The sequence below is a fragment of the Poromitra crassiceps genome (assembly GCF_964638095.1).
Source record: "Poromitra crassiceps genome assembly, chromosome: 19".
Lineage (NCBI taxonomy): Eukaryota > Metazoa > Chordata > Actinopteri > Beryciformes > Melamphaidae > Poromitra > Poromitra crassiceps.
This window is the reverse complement of record NC_139646.1, coordinates 2279249-2304443: the sequence shown is the minus strand read 5'-3', so window position 1 is coordinate 2304443 and position 25195 is coordinate 2279249. Positions and strand designations below refer to the sequence as shown.

Genomic DNA, 25195 nt, shown 5'->3' with positions numbered 1-25195 from the left:
GTCTCCTCTCCTTCTCCTAAAATATTCAGCAGTTTTTTATTAAGCCTATGGGACAGTTAGTCTGCCATTACAAATGACGCTGGCCTATTGTATTTTAATAATATAGGATTATAACACAAATCCAGGTGCTCATTAATATCACTTTAGAGTAGAGTGCATTTCTGTCACTTCAGGTTTCAGGGGAGGTGTGCATCGTTGCGAGCAGAAAAGAGAGCAGGTCTTTTGGCATGCACACACGCGTTGCAAATGTTAAAATGTTTCCAACTGTGGCTGGCTCTCTCCACTGCTTCAGACCTAAGAGCATTTTCTCTATCAAATATTAACCTCCCGCACCAAATACAGCCTCCATCCTGCCATGTCACAAGAGCGCCCGTCCCTCTACTTGAAATGAAAATGGTCTCTTGCACGCACGCGCGCGCACACACACACACACGCACGCACGCGCGCGCGCACACACACACACACACACACACACACACACACAAGAATATACTTTCCACATCCTTCCCATGATATAGCCCCCCTCCCCGCGCAATGAGTGTTGGTGGTTGGTTGAGTGTTTCTTGTAGATGTCAAATCTGCGGCAGCAGGGATCTGAGGAGGAGGGGAGCAGCGGAGGATGGAGATAAAAATGTCCGCTTCATCATTTAACCATGAAACAAGCTGTATGTTTGAGTGAGCAGAGATTTTTTTGAAACGGATGATAAGATGCAGCATGTCGAGACAACGCAGCAAGCCGCAGCACAGGAACGACACAAAGACGACATGCAGTTATTTGCCTGAATGAACACTGCCTCGCCCCAAAACGATGACTCGCTTTTAGTCAGTGGACTTAAAACTAGGTTTAGGTTTTAGGAATAGAAACTCACTGGTAGCGAGCACACTCAAAATGGATTCAAAACTCACTGGGTGCAGGGCAAGCAAAGAGTTCAGTAGTGAGAGAAAAAGCCAGCACTCCAAAATGTCCTCTCACAGGTTTTAACCCATTAATACCTGATGCAGCATTTGTGTGTGTATCCCTTTAAGACCCTTTAAGACCGCATACCGCGTTAACGCGGTTCGCGGTCTTAAAGGGATACGCACACAAATGAGGGATATACACACAAATGCTGCATCAGGTATCAATGGGTTAATAGTTCCTCAAACCGGGCAGCAACGTTTCAGCCAAAGGCCTTCTCAGTGTTCTCACTAGGTTTTAGGAATGCCTTTATTTGGGGACGTTGGATTTTTTTGGTTTAAGCAAACTTTGAACATAGATAAACCATTCTGTAACAGTAAAGCTTATTACGGTAGTCAGAATGCTGTGATTAATACGTTGTGTCTGTATGTCTGTTGTGTAGTGATGAACAACCCAGAATTGCCTCTGGACCCCAACCTGCAGACGAGCAACCTGCTCATCACCTTCCTGAAGTACGCCTCTATTGTCATGCAGGATACTAAAGGTAAACACAATCTGTTGTCCTTGTCCTCTCCGCCCTGTCACTCTATCTTCCCATCATTCATTATTCCTTCTCTTGACATCCTCATTCCTCCATCATTGTCCTGTCCACAGGTGTTCTTCTCTAGTTGTCCCAGACATGGGAGGCCAAGGTGTTGTAGTGCCAGTGAAATGTTTTGTGGTGTAGGGGTCAATACCTTTCATGCCCTACTGAGAAACCTGACCTATACATTTATTTGTCGTTCTCAGAATATCATAATCTTGCTTCCGACTCAGCCCAGTCTTAGTGCAATTAAGTATCAGTCCAGCACTTGGGCTCATTGGTACAAGTCAAGTCAAGTCAAGTTTATTTATATAGCCCTAATTCACAAGCATGTCTCAGAGGGCTTCACAGAAAGTATGTCTAGCTGATTCTAGCTAACACACAGTAACAAGAATATACAGAATAAAGATAACATTTGAACATTTGAAGAAAGCAGGAGAGTGGAGGAGGGAGGGAGAGGGAGGAGGGAGGAGAGGGGGGAGGTGGGGAGAAAATAGGAAATGTGGAGGAGGAGAGAACAGAGGAGGAGAGATGAGGGTGCAGGGGAGGGAGAGCCAGGGTAGGGGTAGGGTCTAGGGTTGGGGGAAGGGAGGGAGTAGGATACGGGCCCGGATTAGGGCGAGGGTGGGGAGAAATGGGAAATGTGGAGGAGGAGAGAACAGAGAAGGAGAGGGTGCAGGGGAGGGAGAGCAGGGGGAATGTGAGAGGGAGGAGAGGGCAGAGAGGAGGAGAGAACAGAGAAGGAGAGGTGGGAGGGCGCAGGGGAAGGAGAGCAGTGGGAATGTGAGAGAGGGGAGAGGACAGAGAGGAGGAGAGAGTCTTAATGTGAGTACAGGCTCTTATTGTAGTATTTTTTGATGTGCTGATGTTAATTGTTTAATTGTTTGATGTTGTGTTGTTGTTTTTTACTGTGTGTTTTTATTGTGTCTGCTAATAAAGATTGATTGATAGCAAAAGTCACATACATATCTGACCCAGGCACATGACAAAGTCCAGAAACAGAATAAAAAAGAGCTGTGGCAATAACAGTAACCAATAATGCACTGTATCTCTCTCTACCAGTATCTCCCTGTGTGTTTGTGTGTGTGTGTGTGTGTGTGTGCGCGTGTGCATGTGCGTGCGTGTGCGCGAGTGTGTGTGTGTGCTCCTGATGATATTTCTCCATCTCGTTGTGTTCTGTGCCAGCCTCTCCACATCTTACCATTGGTACCCTTATCTTTCCATCTCGGCTGTAACACTCCCTCCAGGTGTTTCAAAAAACGTTGCTGAATTTGGAGCTATATTACTCCCTATATCACACTTTATAATATTTATTTGTTTCAGTCTCCCTCTACCATCAACAACATGCTCAACTAAACCCCCAAGACACCAAAGAAAGAAAAAAAAAACGCCACCCAGCCATCCTTTTCCTTTCTACACCCGTCTTACCTGTCCACAATGTCACCTGTCACCTGTGTGTGTTTACAGATCTTACCTGTCCACAATGTCACCTGTCACCTGTGTGTGTTTACAGATGAGCATCGACTCAACAGTGCCAGACTGTGTCTCATCATCCTCACCTGCATAGCAGAGGTAGGAGCTGTGTCAAGTGTTCCAGTGTCTACGAGCTTCCACATTCTCCTCCAGGCTGTCGCTCTGTTTGTTATTCCCCTGCTGTGCTTTCTTTACTCTATCTCTCTCTGTGCGATAGGACCAGTACGCCGACGCCTTTCTGCACGATGACAATATGAACTTCAGAGTCAATCTGCACAGAATGGTGAGTGTATGTATGCCTGTGAGGGAGGGAGGGAACGATCGAGCAAGTAAACAAGCCTAAAAAGTATGTACTACTGTATGCCCATTCTTATATATTCCCCTCTGTGTCTATTCCAGCCAATGAGGCACAGGAAAAAAGGAGTGGACAAGAACATCCCTTCACGGCCTCTGGTGTGCGCTGTTCTAGGTATGAGGAACCTTTACGACCATTGTGGAAACATTACCCGTTCAGAAACATTACCCGTTCAGATTAGGCAGCAAGTTGAAAGATAGGCAAATGAAATGTAAGCACAATTGATGATGCCGTTTGACACAATGGACAGCAGCCACGGTCATAAGCCACAGCTCTGACCGCTAAATCGTTTTGATCCTTTGTGCCAGGCTTGATGTACTCTGGCTTTTATAAAACATTTTGTGCAGATGTCTTTAGTCAGTGTTATTCGTCCCAACTCTGAAATGCCCTGGTGCCTGCATGGAGTCCTGCTTGAAGCTCGTTGGCTTTTGTTTTACTGCGTCATGCTAAATATCTTCTTCTCAAGTTGAAAAAATGTAAACTCAAGTCAAGTCAACACCTCCTCCTCACCTTAAGCTGCATCCGCTCTGCTCCATTCACCTTCTTCCAGTGACGTGGCATGCATTCATGCTGCCACAAAGAAACAGAAAATACACACTGAACCTAGGGTTAGACCAGGGGTGCCCAATAGGTAGATCGTGACCGGTAGATTTCGAGCCATCAATAAGTAGCTCGCCAAAGAAATCCAAAATGTGTGTATATATATATATTTATATATATATATATATATATATATATATATATATATATATATATATACCGGTATATATATATATATATATATATATATGCATAAAGTAAATCCCACACATATATGACTAACTCAGTATCTACAGTATTTAACATTATAACATTATTAAATCATGTTAAATAAATAATATAATACTGTTAAAATGTGCTAAATATGTACCGTAAATTCCGGACTATAAGCCGCGGCTTTTTTCCCGTTTTTTGGCCTTTTTTGCCCCCTGCGGCTTATATAACGGTGCGTCTTATCTATGGATTTTTTCCAAAAAAAAAAAAAAATCTCTCTTTTTTAGCACTCTTTCTAACTATAAATCCACTTCTGTTTTAATTTCCTCTCTTGCCCTCTTTTAACAACATAACATAACATAACATAACACAACACAGGTAAGCAGAAAGAAAAAGACGAAGCAATCACGCCATGAATGAGGAAATGACTCACCTGCTGGAGGCTGGAGATACACCGCTTGGGCTAAACTTTTACTCCGTGAAACACTATCGATTAAGTCCGACATCGCTCAGAGGTTTTGAGCAGCTTGAAAACAAGTTTGAAAACGTGCAGAAGTCCATCCACTCACTCACTAAAGAAACTAAGGCAACCGTGAACAGAGTTTATAATGCGGAAAAGCGCATCCGCGCACTGGAGGACAAAAACAACACAGTGAGTCCGAAAATGGATAAAATGCAAAATCGAAACCCTGCACACGCAGGTTGATGACTTAATCAGCAGGAGTAAAAGAAATAACATTCGCCTGATCAATGTAAAAGAGGGAGCTGAGATTGGTGACATGGACGCTTTCGTGGCAAAATCCTGTGTTACATCCTGGACCTGAAGGAAGGCGAGAAACCACCAGAGGTGGACAGGGCACACCGGGCGCCTCGGCCACGTCCAGACCCCGGCCTGCCACCGAGGGCCATCTTCATCTGCCTACTCCGCTGGCCCGACCGTCAACTCATCCTCCAGGCTGCGGGGAAGAAGCCCCTCACCTGGGAGGGTACGCGCTTTTTCGTCCGGCAGGACCTCTCCGCGTTGGTGCAACAGAAACGCGCAACATACAACAGCATCATCGAGTCAATGGATATCGCTTTGGCGTACTGTACCCAGCGAGACTCGTCATAACCATTGATGGACAGCGGCGGAACAAGAGCTCAAAGTGAAACTGCCGAATATCTTTTGAGTTGGACTGGTCAATAGTACTGTGAGTAACTAAAATAAAAAAATAAAAAACGGAATTCTCTCTTCTTTAGCACTCTTTCTAACTATAAATCCACTTCTGTTTTAATTTCCTCTCTTGCCCTCTTTTCACCACACCGCGGACACTGTGTGCACTGTAAAAAAAACAAAAAATACCACAATGTGTGATTTTGTCTGGGGATTAGTGACCTGACTTTTGTTTTGTTGAAATGTTAATAAATGGGAGCTTCCCCAAACAGCCATCTCTTTCCCGACAATCCCCTCTGTGCACGAAGCCTTACATATGGTAATTAAACATCAAAACACCCGCGGCTTATAGACCGGTGCGGCTTATAGAAGAAAAAAATAGTCACCTTTGAAGGTGCGGCTTATAGACCGGTGCGTCTTATAGTCCGGAATTTACGGTACTTGGGAAGGGGGAGACAAGGGGAAAAGAAGTAGCTCTCATCCTAAAGTACTTTGGGGCGCCCCTGGGTTAGACCAACTAAAAAAAATATATCTGTATTTAATCCTCTTGATTTGTATCTTATTAGCATTGATTTGTTCATCTTCCCATCTGTACTGTCCTCTCTTTGTGTAGATCTGATGGTGGAGTTCATTGTTACCCATATGATGAAGGAGTTCCCCATGGATTTATACTTGTGAGCACATGCAGACATTACGCGCACACTTTGCTATTTCCAAACGTCCGTTCAGCTCCATCACCACACTTGTGTGTTTGTGTGTTTGTTTCCCATGCAGGCGCTGTGTACAGATCATCCATAAACTCATCTGCTACCAGAAGAAGTGCAGAATCAGGTTACACTACACCTGGAGAGAGCTCTGGTCAGGTACGGATCCCTCTCTCTCTTTCTGCCTCTCTCTGTTTAGCTACAAAGCTTACAGTGTGCAGTATTTGATGTTCAACAGCTTAAGGCTAAAAACAACAATAATTGTTTTAGTGCCTGAACTATCCTATCAGTTGATTAGTTAGTATCGATTAGTTGATTGACAGGAAATGTATTTATTTTAATTTTGATAATCTTGACCTCCGCCAATGGAGTTGAGGAGTTAATGTTTTCGCCCCCGTTTGTCGGTCTGTCTGTTAGTCAGGCAGGATAGGCAGAAAATCAGGTCATGCGCTAACTTAGAACTGATGAACTTTCCACGCCCATTGGTCAAAAGGGGGCGTGGCAACGGGGTTGTTCAGTCACAAAAAGGTGCCTAACTTTCAAACGGATTCACGCAACACCACAAAACATTGTAGAAAGCTTGGTAATGGATTCACGTAACACCACAAAACATTGTAGAAAGCTTGGTAATGGATTCACGTAACACCACAAAACGTTGTAGAAAGCTTGGTAATGGATTCACGTAACACCACAAAACATTGTAGAAAGCTTGGTAATGGATTCACGTAACACCACAAAACGTTGTAGAAAGCTTGGTAATGGATTCACGTAACACCACAAAACATTGTAGAAAGCTTGGTAATGGATTCACGTAACACCACAAAACATTGTAGAAAGCTTGGTAATGGATTCACGCAACACCACAAAACATTGTAGAAAGCTTGGTAATGGATTCACGTAACACCACAAAACATTGTAGAAAGCTTGGTAATGGATTCACGTAACACCACAAAACGTTGTAGAAAGCTTGGTAATGGATTCACGTAACACCACAAAACATTGTAGAAAGCTTGGTAATGGATTCACGTAACACCACAAAACATTGTAGAAAGCTTGGTAATGGATTCACGTAACACCACAAAACATTGTAGAAAACTTGGTAATGGATTCACGCAACACCACAAAACGTTGTAGAAAGCTTGGTAATGGATTCACGTAACACCACAAAACGTTGTAGAAAGCTTGGTAATGGATTCACGTAACACCACAAAACGTTGTAGAAAGCTTGGTAATGGATTCACGTAACACCACAAAACGTTGTAGAAAGCTTGGTAATCGGCCAAGGACTAACTGATGAACTTTCCACGCCCACTAGCCAAAAGGGGGTGTGGCAGTGCGCATGGACAATCACAAAAAGGAGCTTAACTTCCACACAGATTCAACTGTGATGTCACTCGGGCAGTTGTGGTGTCAACAGTGATGTCATTCGAGCAACTGATTGATTGATGGCGTACAATTGCCCCACTGTGATGTCACGGGCACTCTGCAGATTCTCCACCCTAGAACTAGATTTCTAGTTATTTAAACCGCTAGAATTCTGTTATTTGCTAGACATCAACCTGAAGAGTTCCATCAAATGGTTGCTGTTTTAGAAAGCCATTCTCAAATCATTGGGCCTGTTTGGGAAATGTATTGCATCATAGAGAGCCGCAGTAACGAGTCCGGAAATCATCGATGCTAACAGCCCTGGTTCTTCACTGTTTTCGCCTATGGGAGTTTTGGATGGGTTTTTGGCGCGATGCTTCTAATAATCTCTCTGAGCAACGCTGGCTTAATCAAACGCGAACCAGTGTTTAGTAATATCATCTTCACACACGAGGACCACTTTTATGAGTTTTGAAGCTTTTACGTGCCGTTAAAAGGACGGCTAGCTAGCAAACGGCTAAATGAGACTACACTGTTGAGTTGACGGGGATATTATACGTCAATAACGTCACCACTTCAAAGGACGAACACGGAAATTCTCTTTCCCTCACCTGGTTCAGCCCCGTTCAGTCCGGGGTAATCAGTGCACACATCCAACAACACTCGTTGAGTGCTGACGTGACGTGGAAGCCTATGCGACAGTGTGTAGTTCTGGATTAGCTTAGCTCGAGCATTTTACTTCTAGGGCTCGCATTTACGCTACAAAACTCATGAAAGTGGTCCTCATGTGTGAAGATTATCCGACAGAACTCTGGTTCGCGTTTGATTAATCTTGCGTTGCCCAGAGACCGTATTTGAAGCATCGCGGCAAAAACCCATTCAAAAATCCCATAGACAGAAACAGTGAAGAACCAGGAAGTTTGGGACTTCCGCGTTCTGACTACAAAAATACGTCATCCCTGCAGCTCTCTATTGAGGATGGATAATAGCTCTGCCTAAAGAAAGCACCATCAATCCTGCTGGCTTTGTTTTCACACAACACCATATCAATTCAGGCTGTAATGAGCCCATCTCACTGTGTCTCATTAGAATACAGATCCCTCTAATCTGACCAGTAATCACCTTCATTCCCTCGGTAACACCCTCTCATCACCGTGCTGATAATAGCATACGATATGAAGCAAGAACAGAGAGGACCGAGTGTGCCAGCTTCTGTTGGAGTTTGTTAAAGGATTTTACTTTTTTGCGCAAACACACTTAAGATTTTCTTAATGGCTTTAGTTTTCCTCTACAGAAGCTTGTGAAAGGATTTGATTTGGTGCGGAAAGGTTCGTCCCTCCTGTGTTTCCATTATCTACTTTAAAGTCCCTGGAAACCAAAATCCACAAAAACCTTCTAACTATTAAATTTAGGGTCTTATGTGAGTAATTGTGTGGTTCAGAAAGTGGTTGACATTACTTTCAACCCTAACCCCAAAAATCGCCACTTTTCTACAAGGTCTGGATTTCCATTTCCTCATTGAAGAGAGCGGTGCGCGCGGTGCTAAAATGCATGATCTTATCACGTCATAAGATTTAATCGAATCACACACATGCATGCACGCACGCGCGCACACACACACTGACACACACACAGCGCTGTTCACTCGCAGCGGCAGAGTCGATCTTCCTCTCTGTCAGTATGCAACGAGCGAACACACACACACACACACACACACACACACTCCATCTCTCTCTCCTTCTCTCTCTCTCTCTCTCTCTCGGAGGAGACCGGAGACCTGCTGCAGACGGGACACGCCCACACAGTCCGTGGGAGAAAATACACTCTAAAATCGAATTGATTCTCATTACCGTACTTTTGCCATGACTGTCAAACCTAAATTTATATACTTTGCGACGTTCATCATCGTTCAAATTTGGCTGGTGGCTTATTAACATAGGTTCCTGTGATGTGATGAACTCAAAATGCTAAATAATAAAGAAATATTTCTGGTTTCCAGGGACTTTAATAATGTTGCACACCGAGGAATCAGGAGTGTTGCCAATATATGCCTCTGTTGGTAGCCAACTATCACCACTGTAGATGATTGCATTAATGCAACATGTCTCTCTCTGCACAGCTCTCATCAACCTGTTGAAGTTCCTGCTGTCCAATGAGACCATACTGCTGGCCAAGCACAACATATTTCACCTGGCCTTATTGGTGAGTGAGACAGACACAAAACAAGAAATAGTTAACACACAAAATTGACATAGTACAGTTCACACTGGAAATTTGTTTCGCACAGATGTGTTAGTATGATCTCGTAAGGAGAGTAGAGGCAGCTGCTCTGTGTATGAAGAATTCAAGATTCAATATTTTTATTGTCACTCCGTAGTACAAGTATCACGTGAAATTCTTGTGCTGTGAACTCCGTTTACAACATAGTACAAATATAACAGGGCATATGAGTGCAAAAACAACAAGAGACACAACAAGCAATAAGGCAGTAGAGTGATAAGACAAGTCAGAGACAGTGGCATATTCACTGCACATAGGTGCACATGTCATGTGCATACTTTGGACGTACTTAAACATTTTAAATTCGACGTATTTGGCTGAAATCACACACAGACAAGACTCCTTTTATTCATATTTGTTAGAAGAGACTTGGTCAGGACAAAAGACGCCGAAGGCTTTTAAAGGCTTCCTGTGTGGAAACCGATGCAGGGTAGATTTGATTTCTCTTGAGAGATCTTATTTTGGTCTGGGTTTTGAGGACTGACCGCTGTCGGAGGTACTCTAACACTGTAAACACATCTCATATTTCTCTTACTTTCTCCATCTGTTTGAATGTGAACGTGTTGAATGTGAAACGTGTGTCGTCTCATCCAGGTGGTGAACCTGTTCAATATGTTCATAACGTACGGGGACACGTTCCTGCCCACCTCCAACAGCTACGACGAGCTGTACTATGAGATAGTACGAATGCACCAGGTCTTCGACAACCTCTACTGTATGGGTAAGACGAGACACGGGTGTGAGAGACAGAGAGACATTCTTGACCAGAATTCCCTCATCATCAACAACAGCAACAACAGCAACTTTATTTATGTAGAACTTTTCAAAACAGAGTTACAAAGTGTTGTACATAATCTACATAAAAAAGAATCAAGGACAAAGTGTCAGTTAAGAAAGCAAGAATTACATGGGCTATTTCAAATCAATATAAATAATAAAAAAGACAAAGAAAATCAATACAACAGATGATGAGAGAAGTAGCTAAGTAAAGTCTGAGATAAACATATAAAAAAGTGTCAGAATCAAGAATTAAAATCAGCTAGCGTTTTGAGGAGTGATTTAGCACGCTTGTTCTTAGTCTGGGAGCTCTGACAGAAAATGCACAGTCGACTCAGTCGAGTCGCCTTTAGCTTTTAACCGTGACTTTGGAACAGATACATAGTAGGGGTGTCAAAAATAATCGATTATAAGATGCATCGCGATGCGGACGTGCACGATTCTGCATCGATTCACAAATGTCAAAAATCGATTATTAAAACAATTTTTTTTTATTTTTTTATAATCAAATAAAATATAATGGAAGTACATGCAGTTGTTTATTTTAATTATGGATCATAATACAATGCAATTCCAAATGCACTTTTATTTTAAAAGTAGCCACACAGTGAGAAAAAAGAAAGTGAGAAAAAAAAATCATGTATTGCAGAAAAAAGTGATGCATCGATTTAAGATGCATCGAGATGCATCGATAATCGTGATCGAATCGAATCGTAGCCCTCTGAATCGTAATCGAATCGAATCGTGAGGCCAGTGAAGATTCACAGCCCTAATACGTAGGAGAGTTTTCTCTGAGGATCTCAGGTAGCACGTCTGGTCGTAAGGGGAGAGGAGCTCGGAGATATAGGGAGGTGCCAAACCAGACGGGGCCTTAAAAGTGATTACAAATCAATTCTAAAAGACACAGGGAGCCAATGGAGAGAAGCTAAACTTGGTGTAAATGTGGTCACATGTTTTGGAAGCAGTTAAGAGCTGGGTAAAGTGTGGCCGTGTCTTACTTGCTCCCTCTTCACTCTCTCTCGTCACGTCATTCTTCTCTCATTTGCCTTTGTCTGTCTTCCAGTCTTGAGAGTATCAACCAACACCGGCCAGTGGAAGGAGCCTGCTAGTAAAGTCACACATGCCCTCGTCAATGTCCGGTAAACACACACACACACACACACACACACACACACACACACACACACACACACACACACACACACACACACACACACACACACACACTCACACTCACACACTCACACTCACACTCACACTCACACTCACACACACACACACACACACACACACATATACTGACACGGGGAGTAGGAGAAGGTTGATGATTGGTAGATTAAGGGAAAAGAATGGAGAGTGATTGGTAGAGGTCAAAACGAAGTGGACGAGAGGTTGTCTTTGGAGCTGTAATCTGGCCTCTCTATCGCCAGCCTCTTCCTGTTTTCTGCCTCCACTTCCTCTCCTCCACCTCCCTTAGGCCCCGCCCTCCCTTATCTCCTTAACCCTTTACTCTCCTCTCCACACGCATACAGTACTTGGCCACCTCTCTCCTCCACCCGTCCTCTCCTATCATCTCTGCTTCCTCTCCGTCATCCCTATTCCCATCTTCTCTGAGGGGATGATCCTCTGAGGTCACCCTGGATGCTCCCCTAGGACACATGCAGTCAACTTGGCTCGTGATGGAGCGCACTTGACTCTACTGCAATAATAGTTAACAGTTAACAATGGTGGAAGGGAAGGGAGGGAGACAGGAGATTGAAAGAGAGTGAATGAATGAGCCAATGAAGGAACGTATAAAGAAACCCCAGAGTTTATTTTGAGTTTATAAATGCAAATGAACGGACTGATGCTATTTAGATTCCATCAGTGTGTTTTGCTGTACTCCGGCTTCCCACAGATAAATGACAACAGAATTATCACTGTGGAGAGTTCTCCGCGTTTGTGTCACTGTAATCTATTTGATATATGAGGCACTCTATAAGAAAATAAGCCACTTCCTCTGACAGCTAAGCTATGCTTATTGCGTAAAGCAGTCGGGTTAGTTTCATAGAAATTAATGCAAATGCTAAAAAAAAAAAAGATTGCCTCTGAATTGACCCTGGTGTGCTCACACAATACGAAGGAGGCATTGGGATGGAATAGAATAACATACAACATAATACATTCGAATATAATTACAGAAATTAGTTTTGTGTTAAGCAGGTTGTCTATGGTATTTTGGTATTGGCCAACTACAAACAAAACCTTCCATTATTAATTAGGTTTACAGTAAAACACCTTTTCAATTTTAATAAAGTAGAAATCTTGTGTGCTCGATTTCTAGGGTGGAGTGGAGACTCTGGAGAAACTAGCTTTTCTCCTTGTCCTCTTCTTCCTACTTATATTCCCACCACTTACTGTATATACGAGCGATCAGCCGATCAGCTTGTTGCTAAACAAACGACTTACGTCATTTTATAATGGGACCCTATGGAGCCAGCCTTGAGGGTCTCACTCTAGCCGGCTGTGCTGTTTACAAATTCACTTCATTTTAAAAAGTGGGACAGTTCACACAACTTTAACACGACATAGATATATTATACATCAGACTCTATACTCTATACTGTCTGTCTATGCTGTACTGTCTATGTGGCATGCTATACTAAAAAAATGCTTTTCAAATTATTTAAGGGCCATCGTCAACCATTTCAACCCTAAGATTGAGTCCTATGCTGCTGTGAACCACATCTCCCAGCTGTCAGAAGAACAGGTAACCACAGCACTCTTGTCTGGGATGTTTTGTTTAATGTTATAATTAGCCTTACAGACTTCACTGATGTCACAGTCATTCATTGTTATTCTCTTTTATGATGCCAGAGTCACACTTTCACACTTTATTTATGGCATCACACAGTGTCCTTGCTGTCTTGCTGTGTGGTTGGTGTCTTTGCTGTCACCCTTTAATCATGGTACCTATTCTCATCTGATAGTGTTTTTGTTGTCATATACTGTATGACCCTTTCCCTATATGACATCACTATGTTGTTGTTGTCATATACTGTATGACCCTTTCCCTACTGTATATGACATCACTATGTTGTTGTTGTCGTATACTGTATGACCCTTTCCCTACTGTATATGACATCACTATGTTTTTGTTGTCGTATACTGTATGACCCTTTCCCTACTGTATATGACATCACTATGTTTTTGTTGTCGTATACTGTATGACCCTTTCCCTACTGTATATGACATCACTATGTTTTTGTTGTCGTATACTGTATGACCCTTTCCCTACTGTATATGACATCACTATGTTTTTGTTGTCATCACAGTGTCCAGTAGCATGCATCTAGTTCAACCTAGCGGCATCAAGATGTCAATTCAGTTCATTTAAATTGAATTGCATCTTGAGTCTGAATGCAAAACCTGGAAATCCTCTCTGCATGCTGTGACAGCTCTGATGTGATGTAGGAGTGTCAAAATGTATCGTTTAATCAATGTATCGTTTCATCAATGCATCGCGATGCGGACGTGTGAATCGAATTGAATCGTTGACAGATGAATCCTAATCGAATCGAATCGTGAGACCAGTGAAGACTCGCAGCCCTAATGTGATGGCTTCCTCTGGGAAAAGATACAAAATGGATATACTACGTATGTTGAAAATATAGATCAAGAAAATAAACTTAGAACGAAAACTCCAATGTCCAAGTCCCCCATTTGCCCTACTGTATAAGCAAGCGCCTTTCAGAGAATATATTGTTGTGCTCGGGCAGTGATTGTCAAGCTACTGTCCGACACTGTGCTCAGGAAGGAAGCCATTGCACCAGATTTCCTCCTCGGATTTGCTTGGGCAGCGTTACTTCCGACCCCATTAAGTAGAAATGAATTACACCAACATCCTGAGTCTGGAATCTAGTGAAACATTGAATCTAGTGAAACATTGAATCTAGTGAAACATTGAATCTAGTGAAACATTGAATCTAGTGAAACATTGAATCTAGTGAAACATTGAATCTAGTGAAACATTGAATCTAGTGAAACATTGAATCTAGTGAAACATTGCTCTGTACATGAATCTAGTGAAACATTGCTCTGTACATTTCAAAAGTCATTCTTATGAAAATTTAATTACATACTGGAAAAACACTCAGTGAGAAGTGGCCACTCTGTTTTATTTTTGAAAGAACTACCTAGTCACAGCTAGAAGGTCCTGGGTTTCGATTCTCACCTGGGACGCTGTGAGCGCTGAAGGAATGCGTGCCCGTCCGCATGTCCCACAATGAGTACTTATTCTGTGTGTGTATACACACACACACACACACACACACACACACACACACACACACACACACACACACACACACACACACACACACACAGAAGGTTAGAACCACTGACCTATTCTAATGTCTAGTCAGTGGTTAGAACGCAGTCATTAAGAAAGTGAGTTGTAGTGATTCTATCATCATAAGGTATCAAAACCTGGAGTTTGGAAGGAGGGCAAACTTGACTGATGTGAGCAGAGTGAGCTCTATTTAAACACTTGTTAACAAAACAAAAAAAAACTCGTAACGGACAAGCCCGTCTTTTATTGTCACACGAACACCACAACACATGCATGCGGCCACAACACACTCATGCTGACGGTGGCCGGTGAAAAGTGTCCTCTGCATTTAACCCATCCAGGCATGTCCTTTCCTCCGAGGGGCAGGCCAGGAGCAGTGGTCGCTTTCTCGTACAGCGCCCGGGGACCAACTTCGGATGTTGTCGTCACTGGTCGGATGACGATGACGATCTGATCTTCTGCATGTTTTTAGTGGGGGGGTTATATACTAGGGCTGTGGCGATTCACTTATCTCCCGATTCGATACTATCACGATTCTTGGGTGCCGATTCGATTTATATTGCGATTCTTAAGTATTGCGATTCTACGATTATTGCGATTCTACGATTATTGCGATTCGATATTACGATTTATTGCGATTTTTGTTTATTTTTTTCTTTTCTTTTTTCAGTTTGTTTGCTTTTTTACACTAGATTAGAACATGGGAAAAGTTGAATCATACACTAGAGACTGTATATTATATCATGAGCAGGGCTGGGCGATATAGTTAAAAACAGGGGCGGACTGGGATCATAATTCAGGCCGGGCATTAGATACCAAGCAGGCCAGGCCGATATGGGCCAACGCGCGTGAAATTTGGGCCGTTTGAAGCCAGATTTGGGCCGTTTGAAGTCCAATTTTACAATGAGATGCACCCACTTTAACCCTGAAGTGTAATTATTACTTCAGACTAACTAATAAAGTAATAAAACCACTAGTAAACCAGTAGGCGGCGCCTGGCCTGCTGTTCAGTGAGTGGCCTGACTGCAAGCACAATTTTTTTTTTTTTTTTTTTTTTTTTTTTTGCGATTATCGATTCTGGAATAAAAGATCGATCCAAAAAATCGTGACATTAAAAATCGCGATACTTAGGTGAATCGATTTTCCCCCCCACCCCTATTATATACGGAGGAACCCCCTGGGGGAGCACGGGCAGAACATGCAAACTCCACACAGAGAGAAAGGCCCTTACGACGAGATAACCCACCTGGGCAGTAGGCACTGAGGATATGGGGGGGAACACAACCACAGCGCTCACAGTGTCCCAGGCGAGAATCGAACTCAGGACCTTCTGACTGTGAGGCGACAGCGCTACCGACTGCGCCACCGTGCCCCACATGTATCATTCATGTCAAATAGTTGCATGATGAGGATGAGGAAGAAGCCGGGAGAGTCTTTTATTTACAAGCTGATAAGAGAGTGATGGATTTGGTCATTATACTCCGCAATTACCTCTCTGCTTTTATCGCTTAGATTTATTCACAACAGAGAGGGGAGGCAGGAGGTGGTGTCACTGCTCTGCCACCTCTTTTATTATTTATTTACTTATTTATTCTTCTTGCTCCAAATGAATCACATTTTTGAAGGGCTAAAGGTGCCCCAATAAAACTTTGCACATTGAGTCAGAAATGGGGAAAAACTATATTGTTTGTGGGTCTTGTGCATGGGTGTGGCAAAATAGCTTGATAGCGCCCCCTACAAATTTTCGATGAAGTAACCCTCGCGGTACGTTTCACCTACATGTCCGATTTGGTATATCATGTCCAGATTTTAAAAAGTCTTTGTGTCACGACCCAACGGGAAGTCAGTCATTTTGAGTTGATTTTTGTGTATTTTTTGTGTGCCACTTACAGATGTTATACTTTAACAAACTCCTCCAAATAGAGAGCATGTGTGGGAACGCCCACAAAACGTTATACGGCTGGCGCGCGAGTGGGGTAAAACCGCCGATATATCTCAATGGGATGACTCACCAAAAGACGGTGCTGCGGCTCTAAACTACAGGTTTAGGGGTTCTAGAGCAGAACACAAGACGTCTGCTCAGATGTGCGTTTACTGCGGTGGTTAAATCCCCGATTGTGTCTGCCTGGGCTGGGCTAGCAGCTAAATTCTAACTGTGCTGAATGGATAGAACGGGGGATTTACCCCACCCTGACCACGCCCCCAGCCAGGCTGAGCCAGCTAACCCAGCGTCTATGACGAGACGTCGCCTCAACCTGTGTGGTTAATCAGGTCCACCTTAAAAGACCGTCACATTAGTTTTTGTCGAATGGCATGTCCGTGGCGAGGCGTCGAATCTTCATGTTTCCGCCACGAAAAAGGAAGTGGTTTGTAAGTAACTCATACATTGTCCAATCTGCCCCAAATTTCACATGTTTGATAAGAGGCCTGGCCTGAATACATCTACATGCCAATATTCAGTTATAGTTATAGTGCCACCTACTGGCAACAGGAAATGACATGTTTTATACTTTGATGTACTCCTCCTAGTGGGTTGACCAGAAATGTCCATGGTGTTGTCCAATGTCCACTCTTGATGAGGCATAATTAGTGGGTGTTCTCTAGCGCTACATAGTGGACACACACAGGAAGTGACTCCTGTGTGCAGTGTCCAAAACGCATGAAAATTCAGAGCCTGGTCGACCGGTTGGTGTCCAGCAATGACCCCGATGTGCACGAAGGTGCGAGAGCCCGATCATCGCTGAGCCTGTTTGCAGCTTGTAACAGTGGCTCAGTGCTGAGCCTGTTTGCAGCTTGTAACAGTGGCTCAGTGCATTAATCCACTTAGATTCAAGTAGAACTTCCTGTTATGACAAGTGCTCCTTTCCAGCAGCCTCCATTAATGGCATCATGTCATTTCCAGAGTAGAGACACTTTTTTTCACTGGTCTGAAATGTGATATGCCCACTCCAGCCTCATTTACTTTCCATGATGTCAGTATTTTCCTGTGGCCTGGCTGATCTATATTATTTATGTATATATATATGTATGTATATATGTATATGTATATGTATGTATATGTATGTGTATATATATGTATATATATATATATATATACATATATATATATATATATATAGTAATGATGTTGTAATATCCACTACTGCCTGGTGTGAACCAAAGTGCCCAGGAACTGATTGATTGATATATATATATATATATATATATACATATACACATATATATATATAGATAGATAGATAGATAGATAGATAGATGTGTGTGTGTATATATATATATATATATATATATATATATATATATATATATATATATATATATATATATATATATTAGGGCTGTGGCGATTCACTTATCTCCCGATTCGATACTATCACGATTCTTGGGTGCCGATTCGATTTATATTGCGATTCTTAAGTATTGCGATTCTACGATTATTGCGATTCGATATTACGATTTATTGCGATTTTTGTTTATTTTTTTCTTTTCTTTTTTTCTTTTCTTTTTTCAGTTTGTTTGCTTTTTTACACTAGATTAGAACATGGGAAAAGTTGAATCATACACTAGAGACTGTATATTATATATCATGAGTAGGGCTGGGCGATATAGTTAAAAACAGGGGCGGACTGGGATCATAATTCAGGCCGGGCATTAGATACCAAGCAGGCCAGGGTGATATGGGCCAACGCGCGTGAAATTTGGGCCGTTTGAAGCCAGATTTGGGCCGTTTGAAGTCCAATTTTACAATGAGATGCACCCACTTTAACCCTGAAGTGTAATTATTACTTCAGACTAACTAATAAAGTAATAAAACCACTAGTAAACCAGTAGGCGGCGCATGGTCTGCTGTTCAGTGAGTGGCCTGACTGCAAGCACCCAAAAAAAAATATATATATAATAATAATTTGCGATTATCGATTCTGGAATAAAAGATCGATCCAAAAAATCGTGACATTAAAAATCGCGATACTTAGGTGAATCGATTTTTCCCCCCACCCCTAATATATATATATATATATATAATATAGATCAGATGTATATGGTGTCAGTACTGTCCTGTTGTCCTGTGGCCTTTCTGATCTATATTCTTCTGTCAGACATTTGCCTGGTTTGAGTCTTTTGATCATCGTCAGCAACTTTACTATACTAATACTTAAATGACAGCAATCACCTCTTACGAATAGACGTAAACATTTTCTAAACGGTAGGATATGTCCTTTTGGAATGAAACTTTTACAACTTGCTACTCTCAGCATTCATAAAAAATTTAAAACAATGTAGGCCGTACTTAGGAAAACATCAGGACAAAATTTAGTGAACCACAGCAAAACCCTGTCATCTAAAATTGAGATGAAAGGTTTTTGGACGTAGAGAAATTGGGAACTTAGATGATGTAATGAACCATGATGTGGTCATTTGCTCAGTCCAATAAGCCAAATCATAAACAGTGTGTGGATGGGTCTTAATCATTAGCCTCTGCTCTGTCATGAGGCAGATTGCACCCTGCCTTCCCAACGACAGGCTGTCTCTTAACTTTGCTTTTATTCAAACTAAGCTCTCGCGTCTTTACATTACATTACATTACGTCATTTAGCAGACGCTTTTGTCCAAAGCGACTTACAATATCACAATTTGTCAACAGTACAGAAAACCACTATGCAACACAATCAATGACAGCTAAGATATTTTGATAGACCAGCACCATGTAGGAAGTAGTTTGAGAAGGAATAAGTAACATGTAGCATTAGTAGTTTTTTTTTATTTATTTTTTTATTATTATAGATGTTAGTTCAAGAAGGGCCCAGGTGTAGCCTGAAAAGGTGAGTTTTTAGTCTCCGCCGAAAGATTGGCAGTGATTCGGCCGTTCTGACAGAAGGGGGGAGCTCATCCCACCATTGAGGGGCCAGGGACGAGAAGAGTCGCGATCGGGACGAGCGACTTTTGAGCCCACGTAGCGGTGGAGGAGCGAGGCCATCTGGACGGGTGGAGGAGCGGAGGGAGCGATGAGAAGTTTGGAACTTGACCATGGACTGCAGCTAGGAAGGGGCTGTCAGGTGTACTCCCCTGTAGGCCAGTACCAGTGTCTTGAATTTGATGCGAGCCGAGATGGGAAGCCAGTGAAGGTCACGGAAGAGGGGAGTGACATGAGAGAATGTGGGTTGGTTGAATACCAGACGGGCTGCAGCGTTCTGAATGAGCTGAAGCGGTCGGATGGCTGCAGCGGGTAGCCCAGCCAGAAGAACATTGCAGTAGTCCAGGCGAGAGATGACAAGTGCCTGGACCAGGAGTTGTGTTGCTTCCCTTGTGAGAAACGGATGGATTTTGTGGATGTTGTACAGGGACAGGAGCGGGCAGTTGCTGCGATGTAGGCTGAGTTGGACAGCTGATTGTCAAGGATCACTCCAAGCCAAGGTTCTTAGCTGTTTGAGAGGGAAACACAGTAGTGTTGCCGATGGAGATGGAAAGGTCGGTGAGGGGACAGTCTTTCCCAGGGAGGAAGAGTAGCTCTGTCTTACCAAGATTCAGCTTGAGATGGTTGGGCAGACATCCAAGCACCAATGTCTTTGAGGCATGCAGCGATACGTGCCTCGATTTGGGTGTCTGAGGGGGGGGAAGAGAGGTAGAGCTGAGTGTCGTCAGCATAGCAGTGATAAGAGAAGGCATGAGATGAGATCACATGGCCAAGAGATCTGACATAGAGAAGGAATAGCAAAGGGCCCAGGACTGAGCCCTGGGGCACACCTGTGCTAAGAGTACAGGATCTGGATAGGGATCCTCGCCATAGAACCTGGTATGAGCGGTTAGAGAGATATGAGGCAAACCAGGAGAGTGCAGATCCTGAGATGCCTAGATCAGAGAGAGTAGAGAGAAGAATCTGGTGTGTGTGTCTTCACCCTTTCTTCTCCAGTCTGCTTCCACCCCACTATCAGCCTTTTTTAACGAGGTGTGAAACCTTGCGTTTCCTTCCCCGTCTTCTGACATCTAGCAGCCCCCCTCTCCTCCCTCACTCCACCCCTCTGGAGCATCTTCATTCCCCTCTCCTCCCTCACTCCACCCCTCTGGAGCATCTCCATTCCCTACAGTGACACTAGAAGATGGATGATGGCTTCCAGAAACACTGAGCATTAAAATGAACTACCGCTTTTTCTTTTCTCTTTCTCTCTCAAACACGCACGCACACACACACGCACACACACACACACACACGCACGCACACACACACACACACCAACCAAGCAAAATCGGTGAAAACACTTGAATACACAGTACCTCTGTGCATCAAGATAAACACAATGACAGACATGTGGCCACACAATCATATCTGCTTAGTGATGCAGAAAGTTGCTCAAGTGAGGTGAGCACGTCTAAGAAAGCCTCCATTCCTTCTCCCCTCAACTTCACTTTATTTCTCCTGCTCAGAGACCATTTGACTTGTTCCTCTTCCGTTCATGTCTTCCTCTTCCCGGGTTCTTCACGCTCCTTTCTCCGCTGCATTTCCCCCCCTTCCTCCTTTCTTCTCCTCTGTCCTTTCCATTGCCGCCTATGCGAGCAACTTGAATACGTTTGCCGAGGTCAGCCTTCAAAGCGATCTCTACATTTACACACAGAGGAGAGGGAGAAGGGACAGAGATGGAGAATGAAGTATGGAGTGAGAGATATGGCTATGAATTTTTCATCAGTTGTACCATCAAGAGGTTGAAATAAAAAACAACAACAACCGCACTTTTCCCCAGCAGAGCGACAGATTTATCAGAGGGAGGCTAAAAAAAAGGAAGAGAAATGTTTTCCTGCCTGTGTTTTTCAAAGGCAGATTCAGCTTTAGATGTACTGCCAGTGCCAAGGGAGAATGTGTGTGTTTGTTTGCATATTGAATTAGACCTAGGATAATGCCTATACGTTTTAGACATTTATGGGTTGGAGGTGTGTATGTTTATGTTTGTTTATGGTGCTTGGGAAGCATGACAGAGTCCGTCTCATCCTGCATCTTCCTGTGAATGTTCCATGCAGTGCGGAGTCATGCAGCGTCTAGAAGAGCTGAAAAGATCTGGTTAGGGACGATTTCACGGCTGAATGGGGCAATTCCAGGCATAGAAGTGTGGAGAATCTCTCCATAATTACCTCTGATTTAGCCTAACTTCTGAGGCAACTGTAGCCTCTGCATTTTTGGCCATACGTACACACACACACACACACACACACACACACACGCACGTTTGACTTACTGTACTTGTGAGGACCTTCCATTGTCTAAACTTAAATTGCAAGAACTAACTCAAAACTCAAATTGGTCCTCACAGTGATAGACATACAATGATAGAAATACCCGTCCACTCTCTTCTGGAATAATACTGAAATAGACAAGTGCCATTAGGCAAGCCTAAGAGAGTTTTGGATGTTATCGCAGGATGGAACGGATCGAAATCGGACAAAACAAACAAGAAACAAAGCTCACAAATCACTGAGGAGTCCGTCTATTAGCTGGAGCTGAGGGGTCCGTCTATTAGCTGGAGCTGAGGGGTCCGTCTATTAGCTGGAGCTGAGGAGTCCGTCTATTAGATGGAGCTGAGGAGTCCGTCTATTAGCTGGAGCTGAGGAGTCTGTCTATTAGCTGGAGCTGAGGAGTCCGTCTATTAGCTGGAGCTGAGGAGTCTGTCTATTAGCTGGAGCTGAGGAGTCTGTCTATTAGCTGGAGCTGAGGAGTCCGTCTATTAGCTGGAGCTGAGGAGTCCGTCTATTAGCTGGAGCTTAGCTGGAGCTGAGGAGTCCGTCTATTAGCTGGAGCTGTGTCCCTTTTGTCTAACCCGACCATTCACATCCCAAATGCGCCTGTCAGTGATAACAGAGAGGTGGGTCGGGCTCCTGACACCAAGCAGTTAGTGGATAGAAATAGCTCCGTTCAGAAACAGTCATGGAGAGGAACCAGGTGCTAACGCTCCAACATGATGCCTCATGAATAAACATACTGTAATGAATTATGTAACGGCAATTAACAGTTGACTGTTCAATAAATATTTAAGTAATGCATTTACTGTACAAATGATTGTCACGCTCTTTAATCATGTCTTCCCCTCATTTCTTACTCCCCCCCCCCCCCCCCCCCCAGGTGTTGGAGGTGGTACGGTCCAACTATGACACACTGACCCTAAAACTACAGGATGGTCTGGACCAGTTTGAGCGATATTCGGAGCAGCCCAAGGAGGCCGCATTCTTCAAGGAGCTGGTGAGAGAGCGAGCAGTGCATCGTGGGGTCTGGTGAGAGAGCGAGCAGTGCATCGTGGGGGCTGGTGAGAGAGCGAGCAGTGCATTGTGGGGGCTGGTGAGAGAGCGAGCAGTGCATCGTGGGGTCTGGTGAGAGAGCGAGCAGTGCATTGTGGGGTCTGGTGAGAGAGCGAGCAGTGCATCGTGGGGTCTGGTGAGAGAGCGAGCAGTGCATCGTGGGGTCTGGTGAGAGAGCGAGCAGTGCATCGTGGGGTCTGGTGAGAGAGCGAGCAGTGCATCGTGGGGTCTGGTGAGAGAGCGAGCAGTGCATCGTGGGGTCTGGTGAGAGAGCGAGCAGTGCATCGTGGGGGCTGGTGAGAGAGCGAGCAGTGCATCGTGGGGTCTGGTGAGAGAGCGAGCAGTGCATCGTGGGGGCTGGTGAGAGAGCGAGCAGTGCATCGTGGGGTCTGGTGAGAGAGCGAGCAGTGCATTGTGGGGGCCGGTGAGAGAGCGAGCAGTGCATCGTGGGGGCCGGTGAGAGAGCGAGCAGTGCATCGTGGGGGCCGGTGAGAGAGCGAGCAGTGCATTGTGGGGGCTGGTGAGAGAGCGAGCAGTGCATCGTGGGGGCTGGTGAGAGAGCGAGCAGTGCATTGTGGGGGCTGGTGAGAGAGCGAGCAGTGCATTGTGGGGGCTGGTGAGAGAGCGAGCAGTGCATTGTGGGGGCCGGTGAGAGAGCGAGCAGTGCATTGTGGGGGCCGGTGAGAGAGCGAGCAGTGCATCGTGGGGGCCGGTGAGAGAGCGAGCAGTGCATTGTGGGGGCCGGTGAGAGAGCGAGCAGTGCATTGTGGGGGCCGAGGGTCAGACAGCAAAAGTCTGGTTGCTTGTCTCAGCTGTCATCTGCCTCTTTCATATTATGTGTATTAGGGCTGGGTCGGTTTGAAAATTTTAAAACCGGTTCGATATTGCCGTCTAAACCGGATCGAACCGGTATACCGATTTTTTTTGTAACTAATTTTTTTTTCTTTTTTTTTTTTCTTCTTTTTTTTAAGCAGGGCTCCTGAGTGTGGCCCATAACTGTCTGTAGTGCAACTTCAGTCCACCTGATAGCGATAATACACCTCTAAGCTGGTATTGTCAACCAGCAATGATACTGAATAAAAAGAAGCAGCACCTGTGTAACAAACACACCCTGTATTTATTTCTCATAACTATTCAGCTTAACTTTTCTTCAAACATCAACATAATAAACAAAATAAGACTTTTGCATACTAGTGCAACTTGAGAAGAGGCTAATACGAACAATAGTGCAATCAGAATGGACTGGCAAAAAAAAAAAAAATGTTTAGGTTTTTTCGGTTCGCACGTGATCAAACCGGTTTGGGCTCGTACACCGAACCGAACCGGTAAAACCGGAAATCGACCCATGCCTAATGTGTATACTTTATACTCTTTGTCTCTCTTCAGGTGCGCTCCATCAGCCTGAATGTAAGGAAGAACGTCTCTCTGAACACACTGAGTCAGGACGTCCTCCTCAAAGAGTTCTCCACCATCTCCTGAGGTGCACACATCCTCCTTCCTGCTCCCTCCAGATGGATAGACACATTTTTTTTCACATGGGGACATGTACACATACTTGGACACACACACACACACACAAGCCAGTACAATCCTTGGTTAGCCTTCCGGATTCATCTTGAATGCCATCTTCAGACACCCTGTGCAACCCTCATTTCAAATCCTCTGGTGGCAACTTCTCCCACGAAGACGGACACAGACTGACTGATGGCTGGATGCACCTTAATGGAGAAACCTGAGAGGGGCGCTCTCCCCAAAGTTGGCCGAACTTTCCCTTTCTGCCCTTTTGTGTGAGGATTTCTGGAAGTGCCCATTTGCCCACCGGCTCCTTGTGAGCTTGTGTGTGATCTACAGTATTGGTAGGACTGTTAACTCCCATCCCCATTCTGCCACTGATGGTATTGTAAGTAACGTCTGTTGTCAAACTGATCGATGCATCACTGTACGGGATTTATCTCTTAGTAATTATTTCAGAGGCTTTTAGCTTTGAGTGATATTGTTTCTCCTTAATATGCAACAACATTGGAAATGGTGAGTTGGCCTTTTGAGTCTGGTGATTCTTATGAGATAATATGCTCAACTGGTCCAGTCAGAATTATTTCATTTATGGCTGAATGTTTGTTGTGTGTGAATGTTAACTTTATCCTCTTCAAGATCACTACAAATTTACAAGTGTTTTGTATTTGAGTAGGACGTGTTGGCCATTAAGTTGAAGATGCTCTGAAGTAACCAACCTTTTGATTATTGTTG

At 43.9% G+C, this 25195-nt stretch overlaps 1 protein-coding gene across 2 annotated transcripts in view; it reads left to right on the top strand.

Moving 5' to 3' along the window:
* Window positions 1-25195, top strand: part of LOC310793664 (armadillo-like helical domain-containing protein 3) — a gene marked incomplete at its 5' end in the record, with an annotated part of 38798 nt that overhangs the window by 13151 nt on the left and 452 nt on the right. For both annotated transcript variants that reach the window (XM_083655513.1, XM_083655512.1), the window contains 12 exons: window positions 1341-1442; window positions 2995-3053; window positions 3172-3237; window positions 3354-3423; window positions 5829-5889; window positions 5990-6078; window positions 9404-9486; window positions 10159-10285; window positions 11405-11480; window positions 13012-13090; window positions 22776-22892; window positions 24335-25195. The exon at window positions 24335-25195 is cut by the window's right edge and continues 452 nt beyond it. In XM_083655513.1, the coding sequence (XP_083511639.1) occupies window positions 1341-1442; window positions 2995-3053; window positions 3172-3237; window positions 3354-3423; window positions 5829-5889; window positions 5990-6078; window positions 9404-9486; window positions 10159-10285; window positions 11405-11480; window positions 13012-13090; window positions 22776-22892; window positions 24335-24427 (1022 nt within the window). In that variant the 3' untranslated portion in view covers window positions 24428-25195. The remainder of the gene's footprint in view (window positions 1-1340; window positions 1443-2994; window positions 3054-3171; window positions 3238-3353; window positions 3424-5828; window positions 5890-5989; window positions 6079-9403; window positions 9487-10158; window positions 10286-11404; window positions 11481-13011; window positions 13091-22775; window positions 22893-24334) is intronic.